Source organism: Dromiciops gliroides, chromosome 2, assembly GCF_019393635.1.
Source record: "Dromiciops gliroides isolate mDroGli1 chromosome 2, mDroGli1.pri, whole genome shotgun sequence".
Lineage (NCBI taxonomy): Eukaryota > Metazoa > Chordata > Mammalia > Microbiotheria > Microbiotheriidae > Dromiciops > Dromiciops gliroides.
This window is the reverse complement of record NC_057862.1, coordinates 558,575,895-558,600,736: the sequence shown is the minus strand read 5'-3', so window position 1 is coordinate 558,600,736 and position 24,842 is coordinate 558,575,895. Positions and strand designations below refer to the sequence as shown.

General features: G+C 39.3%; 1 protein-coding gene across 1 annotated transcript in view; it reads left to right on the top strand.

Moving 5' to 3' along the window:
* Window positions 1-24,842, top strand: part of CFAP61 (cilia and flagella associated protein 61) — a 354,788-nt gene that overhangs the window by 134,264 nt on the left and 195,682 nt on the right. The window contains exon 17 of the mRNA XM_043987819.1: window positions 2,875-3,009. Within this exon, the coding sequence (XP_043843754.1) occupies window positions 2,875-3,009 (135 nt within the window). The remainder of the gene's footprint in view (window positions 1-2,874; window positions 3,010-24,842) is intronic.

Genomic DNA, 24,842 nt, shown 5'->3' with positions numbered 1-24,842 from the left:
CAAGTCCCTCTTCTGACACCTACTGGCTATGTGTTCCTGACCAAGGCTTTTAAACCCTCAGTGTCCTGGGCAACTCTCCATAGAGCAGTTATAGATCTGTATTGGTGGAGGGAGTTTCCTCACTGGGAGTTTCCTGCATCAGTGATCTAAAAAATGAGAGCCACGGTCTAGCCCCAAGAAGTGTGTGACCCCTCCAACAAGTAGGAAGTATTGTTAAATATTACCCTCCCCTAGTAGACAAACTTGTGACTTGTTTCCAATACAACCATACCTACCCTTGATCTTTCATAATGCCCTACTCTGGCTCTACCCTCTCCTATTCAAGCTTTCATTCTAGGTTCTGAGTTCAAAATTTACCTTTCTGGATAATTATAATTTAAGTACCTAGCTATCAACAACAGCAGCTGAACAGGTGCCACTGAGACAACCCTTCTCTTCTTCACACCCCATCCCTTCATGACTATAGTAGGCACCCTTTAGAGGGAGGGCTCTGCATTCCAAGGCACTTAACTGTTGAGTAAGAGCTCCATGTCCAACTTTTTAGTTTTCAATGTACAGGATTCAGATCTCATTACATTTTCTTTTCTCACAAACACAATCCTCTTCCAAATTTTCCTGTTAGTGTCTAGGGTCCCATCATCCTTCCAGTCCTTTAGGTTTGCAATATCTTAGCTCCATACTCTCCCTCATCCCACATATTCAATCAAAATTTGGCAACTGTTGTCATATCTACCACTACAACAGCTCTCTCTCTCTCTTGTCTGTCCTCTTTATCTACTCACACCATACTTCAGTCTCTCACTTGTATTATTGTCATGGCCTCTTTGTTAGTTCCCCTACCTCAAATCACTTTCCTCTTCAATTTATCTTTCACAAAGCTAATTTTCCTAAAATGTAGACTGGACCATGCCACTCCTCTACCTAATAAACTCCAAAGACCCCAAACTGACTCTAGGATCCATATTGTTTCATCTTTATCTAACTCTTTAAAAGTGCGATTTTTATGTAAACAGGCATAAATATATACATATGAGGGGTTTACTCAAAAATATTTTACTGATAAGGGTGCATGATCAAAAAAGATTGGAGACCATTGACCTATACCAATGAAATTATAGCTCTGGGCTATTAGTTTTCCATATATTTATATATATATAATATATAATATATATATACACATACATACACACACATATATGCATATATATGTATATATATTGTCTAGACCTAGGGTCCATGAACTTAAAAAAATTGTGATAAATATATTTCAATACAGTTTCACTTGTGATGCTATATATTTTATTTTATACATTTTAAAAACATCATCCCGAGTGGAGGTCTCTAGGCTTCATTGGGCTGCCAGACGAATCCATGACACATCTGATCTAGATGTATAGGTAGGTATATACATATACATACATAAAGAGAATGCTAGGACCACTGCTTTAGTTTGATAGCATGAAGCTAACGAGTGACAGAAGGCATATCTTTTCAATGGTTATTTTTCTTTCTTCTTTATTCAGAAGAATAATGTCTCATTTTTCCCCTGGAGCAGAATGGCTACATCTAATGCTAGCTATTATGCTCAGCCACCCAGGCTGATAGATGCCATGGTATAGACCATAGCAGTTGTCTGTAATGCCGGCTTCAACCATAGTCTTGGCCAACTTGGGGTATCTCTGTAGATAGTCATCAGTGCTCATCCTACCACACACCTGGGAACATACATGTGCATATCTGCATACTTATTATATATATATATATAACCATGTATGTATGCCATAGACATACATATGCATGTGCGTACACATGTGTGGATACATCCATATGTATATCCTCCATTACTTGCCTTTGTTTCTATCCCTTTTATATGTCTTTCTTTTTATCCTATGAGAATGAATTAATTCCCTGTGTACCTACACTGATTTCTTTAGACAATTCCTCTTCCATTCTTAAAAATTGTTTTCCTTTCTGGCTTCAGAATTTCCTTCTTGAGAACTTAACATCTCTTCCACCTGACTTCTGTTGAATTTCAGTCTCTGAAATCCTATCTCTCTTTTTGATGAAACCTTTGAAATCTATTCTCCCAAACTCTAGGACATATTAGACTATGCCTAATTTTCTTCTCCTCTTTCAGAAATTCTAAAATGAAGTGGTCACTTCCACTTACTCCCAGTTCTTCCACCATTGATTTGTACTAATAGCTCTTAATAATAAATGCTAAATTAATATTTTAGTGTTTTCTCATCAAAGAACTATTTGTCAGAATGAATTCCACTTGTAAAATAACATTAATGTATGTCAAATTGAGATAATGCATCCCTCCCCACACTTTGCATTTTATTGTTTCATTTCCTATAGTTTATTTCATCCAGAAAGATTCAGTTGAAGATATTTAGAATGACATGCTATGCAACAGGAGAGATTTTTAGGTTCATTTTAAGTTGCTCACTTGGATGACATTTCGGACTATGCGTTTTCTTAAAGCATCTTTTGCCAAACAAGCAAAGGTTAACAGTAAGCAGATAACACAGCTTAATGAGGTCAAATCAAGCTGATTCATGATCACTATGGAGAAGAATATCCTCCTGGGGAAAATACTTGTACTGAAAAATCCCATAAACCAAACCACTTGTTTATCTGTCATTCCCACAGAGATAGTAATGTAATTACTCTCATAATTATCTTCATTAGTGTCAGGCATTATCTGCAATTCATTCCTCTGCTCTAAGAGTATGTTTGTTTATTTGCTGATTTTTCTCTTGGATTTGGCCAACCGAGTTAAGAATTTTGTATCCGTAAGCCATATACCCGACATCTGTGATGCCCTGTTCTGACATTCTCCCTGCTAAAATATAGATTGCTGTCTTTCAGTTTCAGAATCCCTATGCCCATTCTCTGACATCTGCCCTTCATTACTTGGTTCCCGTGCGACCAAGACGACAGATTGTCTATCCTCTGGAAGAGCTTGGCATAAATGCTCCATCGAAGGAGGTCTCCAAGGATCAGGTGGGTAACAGAAGCAGCAGCAGGCAAGAGGCACAGTGCCAGCTGATGCAGGGTTTGGCAGATGGGACGACATTACTGTCTTAGTTTTGAATAGGCTGCTTCTTAATTACAGTGAACCTGGTGTTCATACCCTTACAGCCTAAGCCTTGCTAATGCACTACTGTATCCAAAATGGTCATTTCAGATTGAGCATTAGAACAGTAACCATTGGGGCAGCTAGGTGGCGCAGTGGATAAAGCACCGGCCCTGGATTCAGGAGGACCTGAGTTCAAACCCAGCCTCAGACACTTGACACTTACTAGCTGTGTGACTTTGGGCAAGTCACTTAGCCCTTATTGCCCCACAAAAAAAAAAAAAAAGAACAGTAACCATTGCATAGTGATCACTAAAAACAAACAAACAGATAAATGTGAGGAGGGGGATATTTTTCTAACACGAACAGCATTTATAGGATATATATATATATATTTTTTTTCTCTCTCCAGTCCCTTCAAATGGTATCCCACTCTCAGCTGATTTGGGGGTTCATGACAAGAAATGCTATGTCACTCAAGATGAAACTGACAGAAATAGTACTTGATATGTTTTCAATAGTTCTTTAGTCCTAAAGTCATGTTTATTTCATTGGCTTCTGGAGTGAAACTCTGAATACTACTGCAGAATGTCAAGAATGATTAACAGAAACATATTAGATACCCTTGGGCTACTAAGATATTTGACCTTAAAATGAATGCATTTGCCTAAGCAAGAGAAGCTTTTCTTGCTACAAGAATTAGAAAAATATCAGAAGGTAATGGGATGAAGTAAAAAAAAAAATCTGTTTTTAAGGTCAAAAATTTATAGAGCTATTTCCAATAACAAAAGAAGATGAGAAGAAAAACCTTGTAGAATCATCATTCCCTATAAATGTCTGTTTGGGGTAAATTGTTTTTCTTCTTAAAAAAAAATATAAAAATTACCATAAGACAAAAACACAATTCCCCTTGGAGAAAAATAGAAGTTTAAGCTTTGAGATTTGAAAACAATTCCTCAGAGACATGCTGTCTCTAAGAGATGAAAATTTCTACAGATGTTAGCACCTTACCACAGCACATAGTACAAATATCTTCCCCACCCCCATTCTGCCTTAGTTATTATTTTGCATCCAAGTACTATGCAGGATGATAATTGCTCTATAAAAGCCCAATTTTGAGGAGGCCACACAGTTGCTTTAGAGTTTATTTCTGGGTTCTTTTCTCTGAATTATATGAAACAATTGAGTTTTCTTCAAGACAGTTGCTGTGACTTAGATTTTGTATTTCGGAAGACCTGAATGCCAATATTCATTTTTAAATCACCATTTCAATGGGTTGGTTTGTTTGTTTTTTCTATTTACAGTGGTATAAGAGAATCCCAGTTTGGGTTTAAGGGTGTGGTCACAAAGAAACCCCCCCCCCCCAATGATAATTTGTTTTCAATGAAATCAAATTTGCTGTTTTTTTTTTTTTAAACTTATACTAACTGTTGGTTGATTGTACTTGCTTGCTCTAGTGGGACTTTAGTTAAGGGCACAATTGAAAAATCTTTTTAATATTTGTTGAGATGGGAAATATTCAAAATGATCCTCTTAATGTTTTTGATTAGTTAACTGAGGCAAAATAACACAAAAGAAGATAATGGAAAGATAGCTATGTAATAATATGTCCATTGTTTCGTCTCAGGGCAATGGATTTTGCATCAGTTAAATTAGATGTGGTTAAATGATTTTATTTACCAAAGGAATTCTGTTTTGCTATTTTAAATTTTGCATCCTCCTATTTACTGCATTATTTGTGTCCTTCCCATTCCCTCACCATATTCATATATGTTCATCTGAGTGCTTACTTCTCCTAGCTTTCATCCAATTCAGTCTTAGCCTTGCCTTCCGTTTCCTTGCTTTCACCTAGGAAGTCAATTTTCAAGGGAACAGATCACTCCAAGCATTAGTAATGGGATAGAAAGCTTTTCAGCTCAGTAGGTTGCCAATTTGAATCTGGCCCAGGTCAGCAGTGATTGGAATTTATCATTTCGTGGCAGTTTGGTGACCTCTGCACAATGACTTAGTTCTTTCAGTCTAGTTTAGTTGATAAGTGTCCCTGATACAATATCTCCCCCAAAGTTTCTACTAATTGATTGTCTTCCAAGTATTGTGCCGTAAGAATGGGCATAGCAAATAGACTAATGAGTTTTTACCACAAGCTGCAAAAGAAAGTCATGAAGATTAATAATATAGTCTGAGAGTCAACAAGTATTAAGGGAAGAACTTTCTGATCGAGTTAGTAATCAATAAATAGTCTGAAGCATGAGATACAATAGACTCTGGTGGTTTTTTCCAGCTAGGATTACCCCACCCCCCAGACCATTGTGTACACATTCTGTTGGTAATTTTGTGTTAAATGTATATGGTCACCTAAATGGAAATGCAATCAGTTATGCTACCGTTTAGACAGACAAGACAAATCAAAATTAACTTCAAAATCTTTCTGCTGCCATATATGTGGACATATCTTTAGGTGTTTTCCCCCTCTTGTTAGTAAGGTCAGGCTGATTGGTTTTTACTAAGACAGGCCTAACAAGCAATGGAAAAGTCACTGAAGAAAAGTCAGCCACAGTGTAGCTAATACAACTCTGAGGAATTAATATAGTGAATAGATCTGCATCAAGGAAACTTTCCTCATTTCTGGCTTGAAATTCACTCTAGTATTTTTTTAATGTATAATAATAATTTTTAGATTTGAACAAAACCAATCACAGATGACAAAAGCTCTTATACTTTGATATCAAAAGATTTGTTGAATAAAGGTTGCTTATCACCTGTCATAATCATAAACACTCGTCTCTATAAAGCATATTACTGTTTACCAATGCTTTCCTTATAACAAGCCCATGAGACAGGTAGTTCAATATTTCTTTTTTTTTTTAATGGTTGAAGAAATTGAGTCTCAGAAATTTTAAGTGACTTGGCTAAGGTCACATACCTATTAAGTGTTTCAACAGCAGCTTGTTTCACTCTTTCCCCTGCCTGATACTGCTTCTCTTCAGTGATACAATCTGTAGCAGGAGCAGCTGTGACCCTAATTGAAGAGAGGACCGAGCTGCCTAGTTTTTAACTATTGCCCAAGGTATTGTTGTTGTCCTTTATTTGTAAAAACGACCATGACATTGGGGTGATGTCATGACTTGTACTGAATTGAACTTTTTTTGTGTGTGTGGGGGGGGGGGCAATGAGGGTTAAGTGACTTGCCCAAGATCACTTTGAATTCAGGTCCTCCTGAATCCAGGGCCGGTGCTTTATCCACTGCGCCACCTAGCTGCCCTGGGTTTTTTTTTTTTAAGTGAGGGAGGATTGTGCAAGGTCACCAACCTCACTCTCTCCTCCAGAGTCATCTGGGTCCAGTGGCAAGATATACATGGAGTGTTTAAGGCAATTGGGGTTGTGACTTGCCCAGGATCATACAGCTAGTAAATGTCTGAGGTGAGATTGGAACTCAGGTCTTCCTGACTCCAGGGCCAGTGCTCTATCCACTGTACCACCTAGCTGCTCCATCCAGGGTGCGCTATAAGGAGCAGTAGAAGCACTTTCCTGATGCTGGAAATCAGTGGAAGAGGATTGGCTAAGAAACTGGTCCTGGGGTAGTGGAATGTTCTAGGTTCAGAAAAGAAGAGTGGGAAAGGAAAGTTAGTGTGATTGGAGTGATTAATAGTGTGCATGAAGGTGTGTATGTGTGTGTGTGTGGGGGGGAGAGGTAGGGAAAGGGGAGAGACAGAGACAGAGACAGACAGAGACAGAGACAGAGAGAGATTGATTCATTTGGAGACAAAGTTCTAACAAATTTTGTATCTGAATGGCACATATCTGAGGTTTTCTCTGCTTGTGACAAGAAAATATTGGGAAAGGGAAGAAAAGTAAATAGTTCTAAAATCAGAATGCATGAAGATGAACCTATAACATTCATTTATTAAAACATAGTTGTTGTAGCTTAGCCTGGAAGCCTATTTTTTTCTAGCTCAAATCAACCCTTTTTGGTGCCACTTAGTCATACTTTTAAAACGATCTTGTGTAAGCTTTTGGAGGGGAAAGTTTTTGGTCAGTTTATATGATTTTGACATTGGCATTGTCTATTTTCCCAAAGTAAATCACAATTTATTAAACTTCCTCCTTCTTAAAGTTAAATATATTGCTATTCTCCTAGAATGTGATCTCTTGCAAAGATGTTACTTACTGGCATTAGTTGCCCTTTGAATTGCTTCTTTTCATCTCTGACTGTTCTTCCCTCAGTCCAAGTATAATTACCATCTGATGGACTGTTACTGGATACAGTTTCACTTGTACATCTGCTGTCCTAGTAAATTTCATTATTCTACCCAGCACCTGCTAGATTTTCTCCTCGTTTAATTGTTTCCCACCCCCTCCTTAAACTTCTTAACTTTCATTGCCAGCAGTCTAGTTTCCATGTGGATTTCTGGAGATCAACTATTTAGCATCTTTTTGAAGGAGATTTCTCAAAGCTTAATTAATGCTTCTTTCTGTACCACATATATAGTGAAATCATGAATATTTTCTAGCTTTTCCTGAATGTGAACCAAGACATGTTATATTTTAAGTATACCTGTAGTAGATAAATCTACCCTATAATTCAAATTTACCTCTTGGTCCTCTGATGCAGAAATTCCCCATGCATTTAAGTATGTATACAAAAGTATATTTTCTATTTATAGTCAAACTCTTTCCTGAGATTCTTGGAATGGTTTTCATAAATCTCATCCATGAGGATCATTTTTAGATTCCAAGATCATATCTTTATGGTTCTGAACATGAAAGGTGCTGTAGCGCTGCAGATGAGACCCATTTATGCATTCAGTCATTGGATTTTGATTATCTTTAGAATCACAGAATTTTTAGAATAGAAAGGTGACTTAAAGCTCATCTTAATATAGCTTTGTTTTATAAATGAGGAAACTGCCCCATAAAGAGGTTCAATGATCATTCAAACACATTAAGTGGGCAGCAGAAGCAGGACCAGAGCCTGTCTTTTGACTTCAAAATTATTATTCTTCTCTTTCTATTGTGTGATTCCTCTCTCATAAGTATTAGTCAGTCAAAAAGCATTTAATTACATTATGTGTCATGGTGCTTTGCTAGATACTGGGACTACAAAGAGAAACCCTTGTTGCCCCCATGCCTTCCTTCAAGGAGCTTAAAATTATTATTTTTTTTACCATATAAATATATATATATATATTTTGGTGAGGCAATTGGGGCCAAGTGACTTGCCCAGGGTCACACAGCTAGTAAGTGTCAAGGACCTGAGGCCAGATTTGAACTCAGGTCCTCCTAAATCCAGGGCCAGTGCTCTATCCACTGTGCCACCTAGCTGCCCCTAATATTTTATTATTTTCTAGTTACATTTAGAGATAGTTTTCAAGATTTATTTTTATAAGATTTCTAGTTTCAAATTTTTCTCCACCCCTCCCCTCCCTCCCACCTCCCCAAGACAGCAGGTAATCTGATATAGGTTATATATGTACAATCACATTAAACATATTTCTGCATTAGTCATGTTATGAGAGAAGAATCAGAGTAAAAAGGAAAAACCTCAAAAAAAGAAAAACAACAACAACAAAAACAATAGAAATAGTATGGTTTGATCTGCATCTAGGTTCCACAGTTCTTTTTTTCCCTGGATTTGGAGAGCATTTTCCATCATGAGTCCTTTGGAACTATCTTGGACCATCATATTGCCGAGAAGAGTCAAGTCTATCACAGTTGATCAACACACAATGTTGTTGATAATGTGTACAATGTTCTCCTGGTTCTGCTCATCTCACTCATCATCAGTTCATGCAAGTCTTTCCAGGTTTCTCTGAAATCTGCCTGCTCATCATTTCTTACAGCACAATAGAATTCCATTACATTCATATACCACAACTTGTTCAGCCATTCTCCAATTGATGGGCAACCCCATAATTTCCAATTCCTTGCCACCACAAAAAGAGCAGCTATAAATAGTTTTGTACATGTGGGTCCTTTTCCCTTTTTATGATCTCTTTGGGGGAAAGGCCTGTAACGATTGGAATAACGCCACCTGCTGGAGACTTACTGTAGAAGAGTTCCGCCCATGAAGTGAAGGTCTTTGAGGGCAAGACCAGGAGTCTTTTCTTTGGCGTCAGGAAGTGACGCAGGCTAGTGGGAGGAGGAAGGAAGAGACTGGCGCTCGCTCTCGGGCTCTTTCCTTTTATTCCAATTGTTACAAGCCCTAATATTGGTATTGCTGGGTCAAAGGAATTATGCCCTTTGGGCATAATTCCAAACTGCTCTCCAGAATGGTTGGATCAATTCGCAGCTCCACCAGCAATGTTTTAGTGTTCCAATTTTTCCACAGCTTCTCCAACATTTATTATTTTTCTTTTTTGTTATATTAGCCAATCTGATAGGTGTCAGGTGGTACCTCAGAGTTGTTTTAATTTGCATCTCTCTAATCAATAGTGATTTAGAGCATTTTTTCATATGGCAATAGATAGCTTTGATTTCTTCATCAGAAAACTGCCTGTTCATATCCTTTGACCATTTCTCAATTGGGGAATAACTTGGATTCTTATAAATTTGATTTAGTTCTCGATATATTTTAGAAATGAGGCCTTTATCAGAATTACTGGCTATAAAAATTGTTTCCCAGTTTTCTGTCTCCCTTCTAATTTTGAATGCATTATTTCTTTTTGTTTGTTTGTTTTTTGGAGGGGCAATGAGGGTTAAGTGACTTGCCCAGGGTCACACAGCTAGTAACTGTCAAGTGTCTGAGGCTAGATTTGAACTCAAGTACTCCTGAATCCAAGGCCAGTGCTTTATCCACTGCGCCACCTAGCTGTCCCTGCATTGCTTCTTTTTGTACAAACCCTTTTTAATTTAATGTCATCAAAACCATCCATTTTGCATTTCATAATATTCTCTATCTCTTGTTTGGTCATAAACTGTTCTCCTTTCCAGAGATCTGAGAGATAAACTATTCCTTCCTCAAGGAGTTTAAAATTATGAGGGGAAACAACATATAAACGTACAAGTTACAAAATAACTGTGCGGCAGGGGGGAGGAACATTAACCGTTGTGTATCAGGGGTCAGAAAAGATTTCATTTAGGAGATGACACTTGAGGTGAGTTTTCAAGGAAGCCGTGGAATGTAAGAGGCAGAGATCAAGACAAGTGCATGCCATGCATGAGGGTTTGTTGTTTGTCCTTCTTGCCTGAAGAGGACTGATGACATCAGGAGGATGATGGCCTGACTTGCAAGTGCATTGGCTTTAAGTGGGGCAGCTAGGTGGTGCAGTGGATAAAGCACGGGCCCTGGAGTCAGGAGTACCTGAGTTCAAATTCAGACTCAGACACTTGACACTTACTAACTGTGTGACCTTGGGCAAGTCACTTGGCCCCAATTGCCTCACCCACCCCCCCAAAAAAAAGAAAAAAGAAAAAAAAAGAATTGGCTTTAAGTGAGGCAGAGTTGTGCAAAGTCATCAGCCTCACTCTCTCCTCCAGTGGCAAGACATAGGTCAGGATGCAGTGGGAGACCCCGACCTTTTTAAACTAAGGTCTTTCCCAAGTCTCTATTTGTCTGAGGCAACATCCATTTAGTGATTAAAGGTTAAGTGAGCATGGAGGCAAAAGATGGCCTGGTTGGCTTTCCTGAAGGAGACAGTCTGGGAGGGGAAGAACCTCAGAGTTTCATGAGAGACAGGCTGTGCAAAGGCATGGAGATAAGAGATGGAAAGCTGATCTCCAGTGGGCTTATTTGGCAAGTAGTTATAGGATCTAGAGGCCAAAAAAACCTTAGAGATCGTCTAGCCTCATAATCTAACCCTTCCCTGCCCCCCCCACCTAATTTTGTAGATAAAGACATCTAGTCCCAGGGAGGTTGTGTGTCAGAGGTAGCTAATAGCACACACTTGATTTGAACTCAGGTCTCCTGACTTGGGTTATATGTTATTAATATTTTGACTTTCAGAATGAAAAAAAAAACCCAAGCCACCAAAAAGTTAAATGACCTGAAAATGATTTTCTTATCTTGTAGATCCTTGCCATTAATTACTTGAATTTTACAAAAAGTAAAGCATAGATTCTTTCCACATACCCCCAAAAAAAACCAAAAACAAAACCTTGCTTAGGAACTTAGCCTAGTAAATTTACTTGCAAGCCTGACACTGAGAAAGAATAGCGGGAAAGGCATGGTCCAGAGTGCTCCAACATCTTTGTGTCATAACCCGGTAGACACAACATTGATGTTTAACATCATGTTATAATTGTCCTGTGAAGCCTGCCTTTTTCCTCTGGAGGCCATGCTGGAAATACCTCCTTAACACTGATGAAGGGGCTCCTTTGGACTTGGTGTGAGGAGTTCCCACATGCATATGCCCTTCTCTTGTAATAAATCAAATTATTACTCAAAAAACCACCACCAACAACAACAAACCACTGATGGAAACCTTGATGGAGGTTTATAGAGCAGAGGAGGAGGCTCTAATCCTCTTTGTGTGTGGAACAAGGAGTATAGGTGAGGTTCATGCATGTGGCCCTGTGTGTTGACAGGTAATGATGCTCTGTGTCTACTGGTCCCTGTGTGAGGGTGACTGATTTTATGACCAAGGCTAGAAGTAGAGCTGAGCCTGGATTTTGAATGGGCCTGGGGTAGGAAAGGTATAGCATTTGACCCTTGAAACTTTCTGATCACCTATGATGGAGCTTCAAAGACAAAGTTCCTCCTCACCCTTTACATATTCAATGCTAATCAATCATTGGCTTCTTTCCTAATCTCTAGAATAAATATTGAAGAAGTCTACTTTCAGATCTAATGTTCTTGCCAAGACTTAAGAAGCTTTTCAGTTGTTCCAATGCTGACAATAAGGAGAAATACCGAGCATCCTTTCATTAACAGGAGTAGACCTTTCACATAATTATGAAATGACTGGTAATACACAGGAATTATCTCTTTCAAAAAGAACCTTTGAATCGAAAACTGCATCATTTACAAATTCCTGTTTAAAAAGAGAATGGAAGTATTTCCCAGCAGCCCAGCCCCTAACAACCTTTAAAGCAGCCAAAGACAGTTTCCTTTCAGTTTCAGGTTTCCTCGTTCTCCTTAGGTAGCTACTATAGTTCTGAAAAAGAGGTCTCACGGCACCTAAAAGAGCAGATCCTGAGGCTTTCCTGGATGCTGACTGGGCTCATGTCACAACCCAGCAGGGAGAAAAAAATATATTCTCTTTCCTGCCGAGCTATGGTAATGAATACCATCAAGGTTCAGAAGTGCCCCAGGATACATAATATGACTGCTGTGGTGCTTCAGAAGAGCAGTGGCACAAGTGCAGAGCATCCTCGGGTGGATCTGCGCTCTGAAGGCACTAAGTGGCTCTCACAGCGTCCTCAGAATTCGCCTTCAAGGATGAAGGGAATGACAGTAAAAAGAAAATGATGCTTTAAAACAAAAAGAAAAGAAGAGCCGACAAAGAGAACAGAACTAGAAGTGGGCAGCCTACAAAGAGAAATGCATCTTCTTCTAGTGGACTCGGACTTGACAGAGCTTGGTCTGAAAGCTACCTTGGGCACACACACACACACACACACACAACCTGGCAACCATTCTTTTAGCCCCAGGGAACTCATAATGCCTCTAGGACCTATCTCACAGGATTGTTGGCATGCTCAGGAGATAATGTATGTGCAAAATGTTTGGCCAGCCTCGGAGTGCTTTAAAAATGTCAGTTATTATCATTAATTTTGAAAACACGGGCTTTATGTAGACAATGAAGACTCCTGATGGTTAACTGACCACTAGAAATAGTGCCTCTTGTTTACCATTTTAATTGATTTCTCACTGTGAATGTCTCTTTTCTACTGCCAAGAAAAATTTTTTCTCCTTTAATTCTTTTTTTTAAAAATATGTGTACCAAATCAGCTAAATCATAAGAGATAGCCTATGTAGGAGAAAGAACAACAGACTGGGAATCCTAGGACCTGAATTATAGTCCCAGTTCTGCCATTAACTAGTATTTGATCATAGGCAAGTGATTTAACTTCATTAGGCCTTATTCCCTTATCTTGAAGTGTAACACTCACCATCATGGCCCCCAAATCTGAAGGCCAGGTGTATTATATTTCACCCCTCCTCCCGGGTTCTTGCTCTGGTAACCTTAAGAGAGGTTGAGAAATATTTAGGCTTTCTGCCACTGGCTACAGAGGGCATCCTGTCAAGCATAGCGGGAGGTCAGTCCTTGGACCCTGGTTCCACTAATGATAAACTTTTACAAATGAATATTTACTTCAAAAGATATAATCACAAACACACAAACAGCTTAGCTTAGTTCTTTTTTTTTTTAACTTTAAAACCTTTGATCTTAGGGTTTGTTTGGTTTTTTTTTTTGGAGGGGTGGGGCAATGAGGGTTAAGTGACTTGCCCAGGGTCACACAGCTAGTAAAGTGTCAAGTGTCTGAGACCAGATTTGAACTCAGATCCTCCTGCATCCAGGTCTGGTGCTTTATCCACTGTACCACCTAGCTGTCCCTTAGCTCAGTTCTAATAGAGAACAGTCCCAGTTTTCAAGTCTAAACCCAGGCTTGGGCTTGAATCACCCAGAATCCTGGCTTCTCAGAGCTTTCGCTGTTGGGCTCCAACATCCTGTCTATAGTCCTGGCTCTAAGATCACAGTGGCTTGAACTCCTGGGGCCAGTGGGAGTTCATCACCAGTCCCTGAAACCGAGAAAGATAATGAAACAGAATAGAAACAAACACCATAGGCCCATTTCTCAGAGTCGCAGTAAAAGTGGGAAGGAGGTATCCTCCCTATAGATGCAGTTCATAGCACCCATGCTGGGGGTGAACTTTGATTTTCACCCTCTGGATGCAGTAGGAATGAATGAATACACAGGAAAGAGAATTACTGTTTTGGTCTTACCAGTTGAAAGTTGTAGCCTGTTCTGGCTATGCAGCCAAATCAAAGGAAAGTACTCCTGCCTCTGTGGTAAGGGGAGCTCAGGGAAGCAGGGTGCCTCCGTGTTTGGCAGCCTGGGCATACACAGGTCAAGCCCTCTTGCATAAATAATACCAACTGCTGTCCAGTTGCCACCAAGATCCAGGGAATCCAGCCTGGATGAAACAGCAAGGGCACTAAGGGAAAAGAAACAGGAGGTAGTATGCAGTTTTTCCACCTTGATCACCATCTCCCCATATATTCTGGTGGAGGCAGCCTAGAACCCTGCACCTAAGCATACCAGGAATATTGTGCCCTTTAGATTCCTCAGGAGCAAAAGAAGTTCTTGCCACCAAACACTGCCAAGTCACTCAGTGTTAGAAAAAAATAGTTTTATTTATGAAGATGACACTAAAGAAGATGCATTACCATCTGCTGTGCAGCTGAACCATCTAGTCTTTCCATCTGCCCTAAAGCTGAACTTGTTCATACGTGTTGTCTCCCCTTATTAGAAAGTGAGCCCCTTGAGAAAAGGGGCTAGCATGTTTTTATGTTTCCCTAGCACTTGGCACTGTGCTTGGCACATGGGTGTTTAATAAATGATTTTTCACTATTCATTCCTTTTTGTCTTTCTTTCAAGGAGGTTGGTCAGATTAGACAGTCTCTCAGGTCCCTTTAAACTCTGGAATAATATGATTCTATGTTCTCTAAATCAGAATATCACACATAGAGCCTGCGAACTGAATTTGGTTTGTGGAACAGTTTAAAATCAATATTACCATTCATTAAAAAGCTCTTTGAGTGGATATGTTTTATGAACCAGTATTAATCTAGACCATAAGTATTTGTGTAAGAAATGTTTACCTGTAATTAAAATGCTATCTCTGTGCTGCATTGTAGCATCCATTAGGTAAAGTGCTTTGAGGCGGGATTGGATAGATCAAGAAATGGTCTGCAGGATAGAGAGATACTTCCTAGTCATACCAATCACTTCAATTGAGCCTGAATAGGCTAATGTTTTCTATCATTTGGCAACTTTCAGAATGTAACATGCGCTTAATAGTTGTTCCAGTTCTAACCAGATGAGCATCCATCTCATAAAATCAGTATGAGAACTGTCATTCATATTCAGAAAAGAGGGAGGAGATTGAAACTGAATGAGGCTCAGGGACTGAAGTACTTTCTCATCCCCAGAAGTGGCCCCTTTAGGTCAGGGTTGAACCACAATGGTGTGCCAGAATGGGAAAGGTTTTTCTGTTCCTCCTTGTGTAGTATCTGTTGCATGAATAGCTACAGCTTTAAAAATGCAATACTGAAAGGGGATTAAACATTTTAAATAAGAAGTTTTTAAAAACCCTTTATTCTGAATGTCTGAATATCACTAAGCTTTATCCAGATCAATGATATAATTTGCTCCATAGCAACGAGCTTATTATGAGAGGGAAAACAAAAAGGTACCTTTAAAAATGGAAACATAAAACAAATGGAATAAATAAGGTGCAGAAGAGTGTGGGAGCCATAAAAGTTTTTATTGCCACTTGTTTGAGAACTCAAATATGACTCACATGGCAATAGCAGGCATGAGTAATTCAATCATATGAAACCTGTAGTAATAAAAACTTTATAACTCACTAGACCATTACTAGCTACTTCTTCCTCCTTTTCTATGCAATCACATGTCATTTTTCATTCTTCAGTGCATATATTGAAGGGGCCTAGTGGTAGTCACTTGAAGTAGGGCTCATTTTGAAAAAAAAAGTTTTTGAATTTAAATTGAAAGCTTGCCACCTTGCTATCTGCCCAGGAGAGCCACCTTTAGTGGTGCATTTTGGTTAGGGGACTTTTGACTCAATTAGGAAACTTTCCCTTCTCTAGGAGTTTTGTAATCTTCACTATTGCAAGGGCTAAGAGGTGGGGGAAGCATTGTATAAGGGCATCATCAGTTACTTAGCTTGTGGTTTGTGTAAAATCTTGTGATAACATCATTGGTTTTCATTATTACATTACATCCCTCCACTTGTCTATAATGCTCTCAGCTAGGTTTTCTGCCATTATGGCCTCTTATTGTTTTGAGTCATCCTCAGGCTCCATATTTTTTTAAATTACCACCCAGAGATTCCACCTGGATTGGGCTTGAGGGGTGGGATGGGGACAGGGAAGAGGCTGAAGAAAGCAACAACATGTAGGAAAGTCAAGCTTATATCTATGCCCATCTTAGATAGATAGATGATAGAGAGATAGATAGATAGATAGATAGAGATAGACAGATAGATAGAGATAGGTAGATAGATAGATGGATGGATGGATGGATGGGTGGACAGATGGACAGATGCAGTGGTGTTTGACTTTGGCATGTTTGATCTCTGACCAAGCTCTAAGTGCTCCACAGTGCCTGCTTCAGCTGCCTTCATGGACAAATTATTCTCCTCCACCCATTTTGCATGGGGAAGTCTTCACATGCTTGGGGGAGACATCCCTCTAACTCAGTGACAGATTTGAGGCCTGTTTGGTTACCGGTCTTGACTTTTTTCCTACCATTGGACTTTGATGCCTCAGGAAGAGAGAGTGAGGGTGATGATTTTGTGCAGTTCTGCCTCACTTAAATCCAGTGCATGTGCACTTCAAGACATTACTTGTGATGTCATTAATACTTCTAAAAAACAAAGGTCGAACAACAACAAAGAGAGATAGAAAACATTTATTAAGCACTTACCATGTACCACACATCATGCTAAATACTAAGAATATAAATACCAAGAAGCAAGACAGACCTTGCCCTTAAGGAACTTGTGTTGTAATTTGGGAAGACAATCTTTGAAGAAGATTAAGAAGGGAGAAGGAGAGACATGGCATGGAGATGCATAGGAAGTGCTGTACTGGCCTGGTTTTAGGCAAGACAAGGTGAAAGCTTACCTATTAGATATAGGGAACACTAAAATGGAGTCCAAGGTTATATGGAGAGTGTGTGAGGGATGTGTACAATGATGGTCATCATGGTGATGAGATAGTATCAGGAGTGTTAAAGCTCAGAATGAACTGAGCCTGGTGAGAAAAGCTAATGTAGCTAACCGGCATTGTTTGTTATTGTTTTTGAAGAGGATCAATGGCAGCATAATGGTGATGTTTTGACTTTGTGACCATAAGAGAACATCTAGCTGTCAGTGATGAATTCAAGTCACCATGCCTCAGATGTGTTACTGAAAGAACTGGAAGATATGATTGCTGAACAACTTCCAGTAATATATGAAGGATAGTGGATAGCAGAAGAGGTGCAAGTGATATTCCATTATATGCCATAATTTTTGCAGGAGAAAGCACATCTAGTTTGTCTAAAAAGATATGAGAGTTTTCATGAACTACCAGTTTGATGTGAGTCAATAGTGGGATATAGTAGCCAAAAAAGGTAATGTGAACTTGGGCTGAATTAAGAAATGTATAGCTTTCAGGAATTGGGACATTGATTAACTGGAAAGTGCCCAAAAGAAGGCTTCTAGAATGGTTAAGTGCCTTGAACCTATGTCGTATGATGATCAATTAAAGTAACTGGACATGGTTAGTGTGAAAAAGAGAAGATGCACAGGGAGCAGTGGGGGCTGAGGGATAGCCAAGGGAGAGAATGGCATGATATCTGACTTCAAGTTTTTGAAGGGCTGTCATGTGTAGGGGTAGACTCGACTGTTAAGTCCCAAAGAGCAGAATGGGAGTAAAGGGTAGAAATTTCAAAAAGGTAACTGTCTGGAAAAACTTCATAACAATTGCTGTTCAGTTATTTTTAAGTCATGTTGAACTCTTCATGACCCCATTTAGGGTTTTCTTGGCAAAGATACTGAGTGATCTGCCATTTGCTTCTCCAGCTCATTCTACAGATGAAGAAAAGATGAGGCAAATGGGGTTAAGTGACTTGCCTAAAGTCATGCAGCTAGTAAGTGTCTGAGGCCAGATTTGAATTCACAAAAATAAGTCCTCTTGATTTCAGGCCTGGCATTCTATTCACAGTGCCACCTAGCTACTGTATGGGTTGAATTAAGAAGTGTGGTGGTCTTCCCAGAAAGACTGGTTGACCACTCATCAGGCATTTGTCAGTGGGTGTGTTGGACTAAATAGCCATTAAAGTCCCTTCCAATTCTAAAATTTTACAATTTTCTGAATTGTAGAATCCCAAGAATTCTACAGATCTTTTCTTTCAGATGAATTGTCGTCCATCCATGCCTCCCCATTTTGTACTTGCAAAGTTAATTTTTCAATCAAATTTGATCCCTGTAGCATTCTACTGGGGACGGCCATTGGAGATGAGATGAAATCATTAATGACTATGATTTGGGTTTGACCCATTCAATCAAAAAATAACATGAGACACTTTATCAAATACTTGGCTAAAATTTAGGTAGATTTTATGTAAATACAATTTGGAATTTTCCAAGAAAAGTAACTAAACTGTTCATACTCTTTGATCCAGAGATTGCACTCCAGGAAATATGAACCAAATAAGTGAAAGATAGAAATGAAAGTCTCACATATACCAAAATATTAAGAGCACCATATTTTTTGTGATAGCAACAAACTAAAAATAAATATGTGTCCATCAACTGGAGACAGACTGACCAAATTATGACATATAATGGAATATTATTGGCATGATAAGAAAGGACATGAGGAATTTAGAGAAACAGGAAGGTTTTGTGAACTGATGCAGAATGAATTAAATAGAGCCAGGGAAACAATATACACAGTGACTACAATAATGTAAACAAAAAGAGTAATAAAACAAAGCCAAATGCTGTGCAATTATCTGTATAATTACCAAGATTGGTCCTGGAAAAGAGGTGAGGAAATGCACTTTCTTTCTTTTATTGGAAAGATGAGGGAGTACAATTCTGGAATGTTGCATTCACTATCAGATGGAGTCAGAGTGTTGGTTGCTTTTCTTAACTGTTTTTCTTTGTTATAAAGGAAGGTTCACAATGGTAGAGTGGAAGAAACAGGGAAGGGAATATAAAGGAATGGCTGCAATGAAAAACAGCACCAATTTAAATAAAAATAAAATCCAAGTAAACTATATGTTATGTTCCATCTGAGCTACTTCCCCCATCCAACTTGCATTTGGCAGTTTATTTGTTATTGTTGTTTTTCCTGCAGAGGAGGAACCAAATTACCCCAGATTAGTCATGCTCCATCAATCAAGATTTTTTTTATCTTCTTTTTTTTTAGTGAGGCAGTTGGGGTTAAGTGACTTGCTCAGGGTCACACAGCTAGTAAGTGTTAAGTGTCCGAGGCTGGATTTGAACTCAGGTACTCCTGACTCCAGGGCCGGTGCTCTATCCACTGCGCCACCTAGCCACCCCCATCAATCAAAATTTTTAAAACTATAACTCATAAGCCCCAGCCAGTTTGTTCACTTTTAATAGTTGGGCAAGTGACATAGTTAACTCAAAGCAAGAGTATGCACTGAAATAACGTAATATGGACAAGAGTTACAAAAAATGCCTGCCACCCAAACCTGGGGCAGTACCTCCTACAAATATTCAATTTCAGTAGGAAGAATGGACACACAGATTTCAAAGATAAAATGTCATACAGTAGGCCACAGAGGTAACGAAGTCAACTCACATCTATAGTCCTGGAAAGTTGGCATCTTTCTCTTGTCATGGCATCCTAAAGCTGCTCCCCCTGGGTGCATCACTCTGCTGTGCATGCCACTCAACCAGGATCCTTTGACTTGCTTTTCTCCACAGCTCAACTCTACTCCACAGGTGGACTCTTTAGGTCTTCTAACTATTGAGTATATGCTGGGGGAATTGCCCTGATACAACTTGTTGATGGGGGGAAAGAGAGAAAACTCTCTGAACTCTAGAGGGATTATAAGGGAAAATACAAATGATTTCTCTTAAGAACTGGGTTCTTCTTCCATGGTTGACCCTCTCCTCTTCACTCCTCCTCCTCTCCTGTAAACAATCTGTTTCTAAGGCCTATCAGTTTTACCTTCATGCCATTTCTTGCATGTCTCTTTCTCTCACCTGATACTGCCACCACCCTGATGCAGGGCCTGCTCACGTTTTGTTTGTATTTTTGTAATAGCCTACTGGTGGGTCTGCTAGGCTGTCCTCCATGCAGCTGTCAAAATGATCTTTCTAAAGTGCACTTCTGACCATGTCCTGCCTCCCCAACCCAACTCAATATACTCCAGTAGCTCCCTATCATCTAAGGATCAATTATAAAATACTCTGGCATTCAAAGTTCTTCAAAACCTAACTCTCTCCTACCTTTCCTGTCTTCTTACACTTTATTCCCCAATACGTACCCTGTGATCCAGTGACACTGGCCTCCTCAAACAAGGCCCTCCATCTTCCCACTCAGGGAGTTTTCATTGGCTTTTCCCTATGCCTGGAATCTCTCCTCCTCTTTTGGCTTCCTTAGATTCCTTTGAGTCCCAGATAAAATCTCAGCTTCTACAGGAAGCATTTTCTGATCTCTCTTCTAGTGCCTTCTGCCTGTTGATTATTTCAAATTTATATTGTATATAACTTATTTGTAGATGACTGTTTGCCTGTCATCTCCCCAGCTACACTGAGCTTCTTGATGTCAGGGACTGTGTTTCACCTTTCTTTGTAACCACAGTGATTAGAGCAGTGCCTGGAACATAGAAGACATTTGCTATTGTTGTTTAGCTGTTTTTCAGTCGGGTCTGATTCTTCATAACCTTGTTGGGGGTTCTCTTGTCCAAGATGCTGGGGTAGTTTGCCATGTCCTTCTCCAGCTCATTTCACAGATGAGGAGACTGAGGCAAACAGTTTAAGTGACTTTCCCAGGGTCACTCAGCTGGTGAATGACTGGGGACAGATTTGAACTCAGGGATCCTGACTCCAGGCCTGGCCCTCTTATGTCACCTTGCTGCCAGTAGGTGCTTAATAAATGTTTATTGACCGACACTTTCAGGGATGATTCTCTTTTCAGAGCAAGCTTGTGCCTTTTAAGGCACAGCTGATCCCTTTAGCCAGCCAATGACTAGCTCCCTATAATCCCATCAAGCTGATTGAAAAACTTCTGTGAACTTCCTAAAAGAGTAAAGAAGTGTGGCCTCTGAAGTGGTGAGCCTTTTAGGTGTGAATAGAGCACTCTAACTTTCACACCCTTTATATTCTGTGAATAGGTCACTGGGCTGTGAGCTACTCCAGATTTCATGACTTCGATGAGCTGTGAATGAAACCACTCAGAGCCTTTAAGGAGCAAACCCCTAATATCTCGTTGACTTTTTTTATCTGTTCCTTAGATCTTAGAATTTCATTGAGTAGATTGGTGGACCCAATTGATCGAGTCCCCAGATCAACTCTTTCACTTCTGATACATATATGCCTTGACAGCATTTTCCTGATCTACCACTTCGATAACCAAGTTAAAAAGGAAATTGGGCCAGGTTGCTATTGTTATTGTTGAGACCATTCATTTAGAGTCAGTAGACCTGGATTCAAATTGCTCTGGATTTGGGCAAAGAAGTAAAACTCTATGCATTTCCTCTTCCTCATCTGCAAAATGATTGGGTTGGATTATATGGTCTCTAATATCTTTTCCTGTCCTGGATCCTATGTGATGTTGCTAAAGTAGAATTGATGGACTTGGCATATGATTGGACATGGGAGAAACTAAAAGGAGGATGGCACCATCTACAAAAATAGACATTGGGTAGATGAGAGAGAACGGCGTGAATCAAGATACAAGTATGGAAACTCATGAGAAGTATTCCAGAAAAGGCAAGTAATACTGATTGTGGAAATTGTGATCAATCAATCTAATAAGCATTTATTAAGCACCTGCCACATATCAGGCACTGTGTTATAGGTGCTAGGGATGTAGAGACAAGAATGAAACAGCCTTTGCCCTAAAGGAGCTTACAGTTTATCTAGAGAGACAATATATACATGTGTAAATATATAGAAAATAAATAAAAGGCAATATCAATGCAGTTTTTAAAAATTCTCTTCTCTTCCCTGCTTTCCATTTAATGCTTTTTTCTAGTTCCTAATAAAATGTATTGTGTTGGAAATATGTTTGAAAATATAGTTGCTACAGCTAAACATTACAGAAAAACTCAAAAATTTGTCATTTTAACAGTAGGCATATTTGGAAAAGGGTAAATACTTTACTTATATTTTCAGGTAGCTGTCCAAGTATTCCTCTTCAGGAAACTTAAACATACAGGTTAAAACAGGGTAATAAGGGGTAGCTAGGTGGTGTAGTGGGTAGAGCACCAGCCTGGGATTCAGGAGGACCTGAGTTCAAATCCAGCCTCAGATACTTGACACTTACTAGCTGTGTGACCCCGGGCAAGTCACTTAACCCCAATCGCCTCACCAAAAAAAAAAAAAGAAAAAGAAAAAGAAAAAAACCCCAGGGTAATAAAGTTCCTATTCTGTATATATATTCATGTACAGGATATGTTTAACAGATGTTCATAGTATAGAAATCTATATATTATTAAATAATTCTTTACAATATCTTCAAAAATAAGTAATTTATAAACCTGTTTATTTTCTTACCATCTGGGAGCATTCTGTTATCCATCTGTTTCATGCAATTATGTAATTATCAATATACAAAAAGAATAGGTGACATAATTAACAAGAAAAACTGATCCACACTGAAAAATAAAAATGACATACATCTGTTGAATTGCTTTTTTATTTCTCTCCTTTCATTGTTATCTATCTTTTTCCTCCTTTCACATTTGCATGCAGGCTGCTGGGTTTTATTGTGCACTTCAGCATAGTTGTTTCTGCTATAGTAAAAGGAGGCAGAAGAATTATTAAAGTATTGTGGGAGCCCACACAGCTTTAGATGAATTGATGGAGCCTTCTTTGTAGCATTCAATTGATTCTATACCTTATACTACACTGATAATCACTTCTTGAGTATGTAACATAACAGATTTAAATTAATTCATGCCAGATGCCAGGGGCATGAAGAATGTGTGGTGTTTTCACAAAATTATTCAATTTCAGAACTAATTTTAAAAATTCCTCCGTTTGTTTCTTTTGTTTCCATATAACCACCCATACAGTTATTTCAGAATGTTAAAACAATAATATAATCAAATGAACTACTAAATAATCCCATCTAATTTATGGAATTTATTTTCTTTCATATGATAGCAGACTAGTGATTGAGGGGAGGGAAAGAAGGGAAAAGAATATTTATTCCTTCAAATTTGAATTCCAGGGTAAAATTAGGGGATTATTCTTTCTTGGTAACTCTGGGTCTCTACGATGAAAGGATCCAACAGTTTGGGCTTTATCCTGGATGTTCTCTGGATTGAGAGGTAGAGGTATAAATAGAAAACATTTCAGGCATGGGGGATAATCTGTGTAAAGGCCCTGCATCAGGTTATGGAGTGTTGAGTCGCAGGGAATAACAAGTCAGCCAGGTTGGCTGGAATGTAGAATGTGTGAGAGTGAGGTAATATAATATAACCCGTAGGCCAAGGTCTCTTCATAAACTCAGGATTTGCACAGAACAGGTCCAGTTCTGATGAGTGAACCAAGAGGATCAGTCAATGAGTCAGTGAGCATTTACGAAGCACTAATGTGCCAGGAACTCTTCTAAGAACTGGAGATACAAAGAAGGGCAACAACAATCCTTGCCTTGTAGGGGGTACTCACCCTAATGGGAAAGGCAACATGCAAACAGCTCTGTACAGATGAGACATACACAAAATCATTGGAAGTAATTCAGAGGGAAGGCACTAGCATTAAGAAATATCAGGGAAACTCACAGAAGACAGAGAAGCCAAGAAGCAAAGTTGAAGAGGGAGAGCATTCCAGGCATGGGGAATAGCCCGTGAAAAGACATGGAATCGGGGCGGCTAGGTGGCGCAGTGGATAAGCACCGGCCCTGGATTCAGGAGTACCTGAGTTCAAATGTGACCTCAGACACTTGACACGTACTAGCTGTGTGACCCTGGGCAAGTCACTTAACCCCCATTGCCCCTCAAAAACAAAAACAAAAACAAAAGACATGGAATCCAGAGATGTGAGGAACAGCAAGAAGGCCTGTGTCAGCGAATCATAGAGTAAAGTATAAGAAGACTGGAAATGTAGGACGTCATATCATGAGGGCTTTTAAAGGCCAAACAGGTTGTCTTGGAAATAATAAAGAGTTAGTGGATTTTGTTGAGTAGAGAGGTGACATGGTCATACCTGGTCTTTAAGTAAGATCATTCTGGCAATTGGGTGGAGGATAGTCTGCTATTGGGAGAGGCTTGAGTCACAGAGACCAGTAGGCTGTTGCATGAAGTGAAGGGGATTCATATCAAGGTAATGGCAGTGTCAGAGGAGGGAAGTGGGTTTATAAGAAAGGTATCACAAAGATAGAATTTAAAGGAATTTAGCAAGAGATTGGATGGATGGGGGTGGTGAGACATTGTAAGGAGTCAAGTATGACACCAAGGTTGAGGGCCCGGATCATTGCAATGATGGAAGTTAACAAGAGAGGAGAATTTGAAGGGAAAGATCGTAAGTTCAGTTTTGTATGTGTCAAATTTAAGATGTCCAATAAGTAGTTGGAGATTTGAGATAGGTCTAACTCTTTGTCTTGTTACCTCCACCTGGAATTATTATTATTATTATTATTATTTTTTTTTTAGTGAGGCAATTGGGGTTAAGTGACTTGCCCAGGGTCACACAGCTAGCAAGTGTCAAGTGTCTGAGGCCGGATTTGAACTCAGGTACTCCTGAATCCAGGGCCGGTGCTTTAACCACTGCGCCATCTAGCTGCCCCTCCACCTGGAATTATTACAGGAAAATCCTAAATAGAGGTTATGTTTGGCTCATGCCTAAGCTTCTCCAAATGTGGGTAAGAACTTGCTGGAT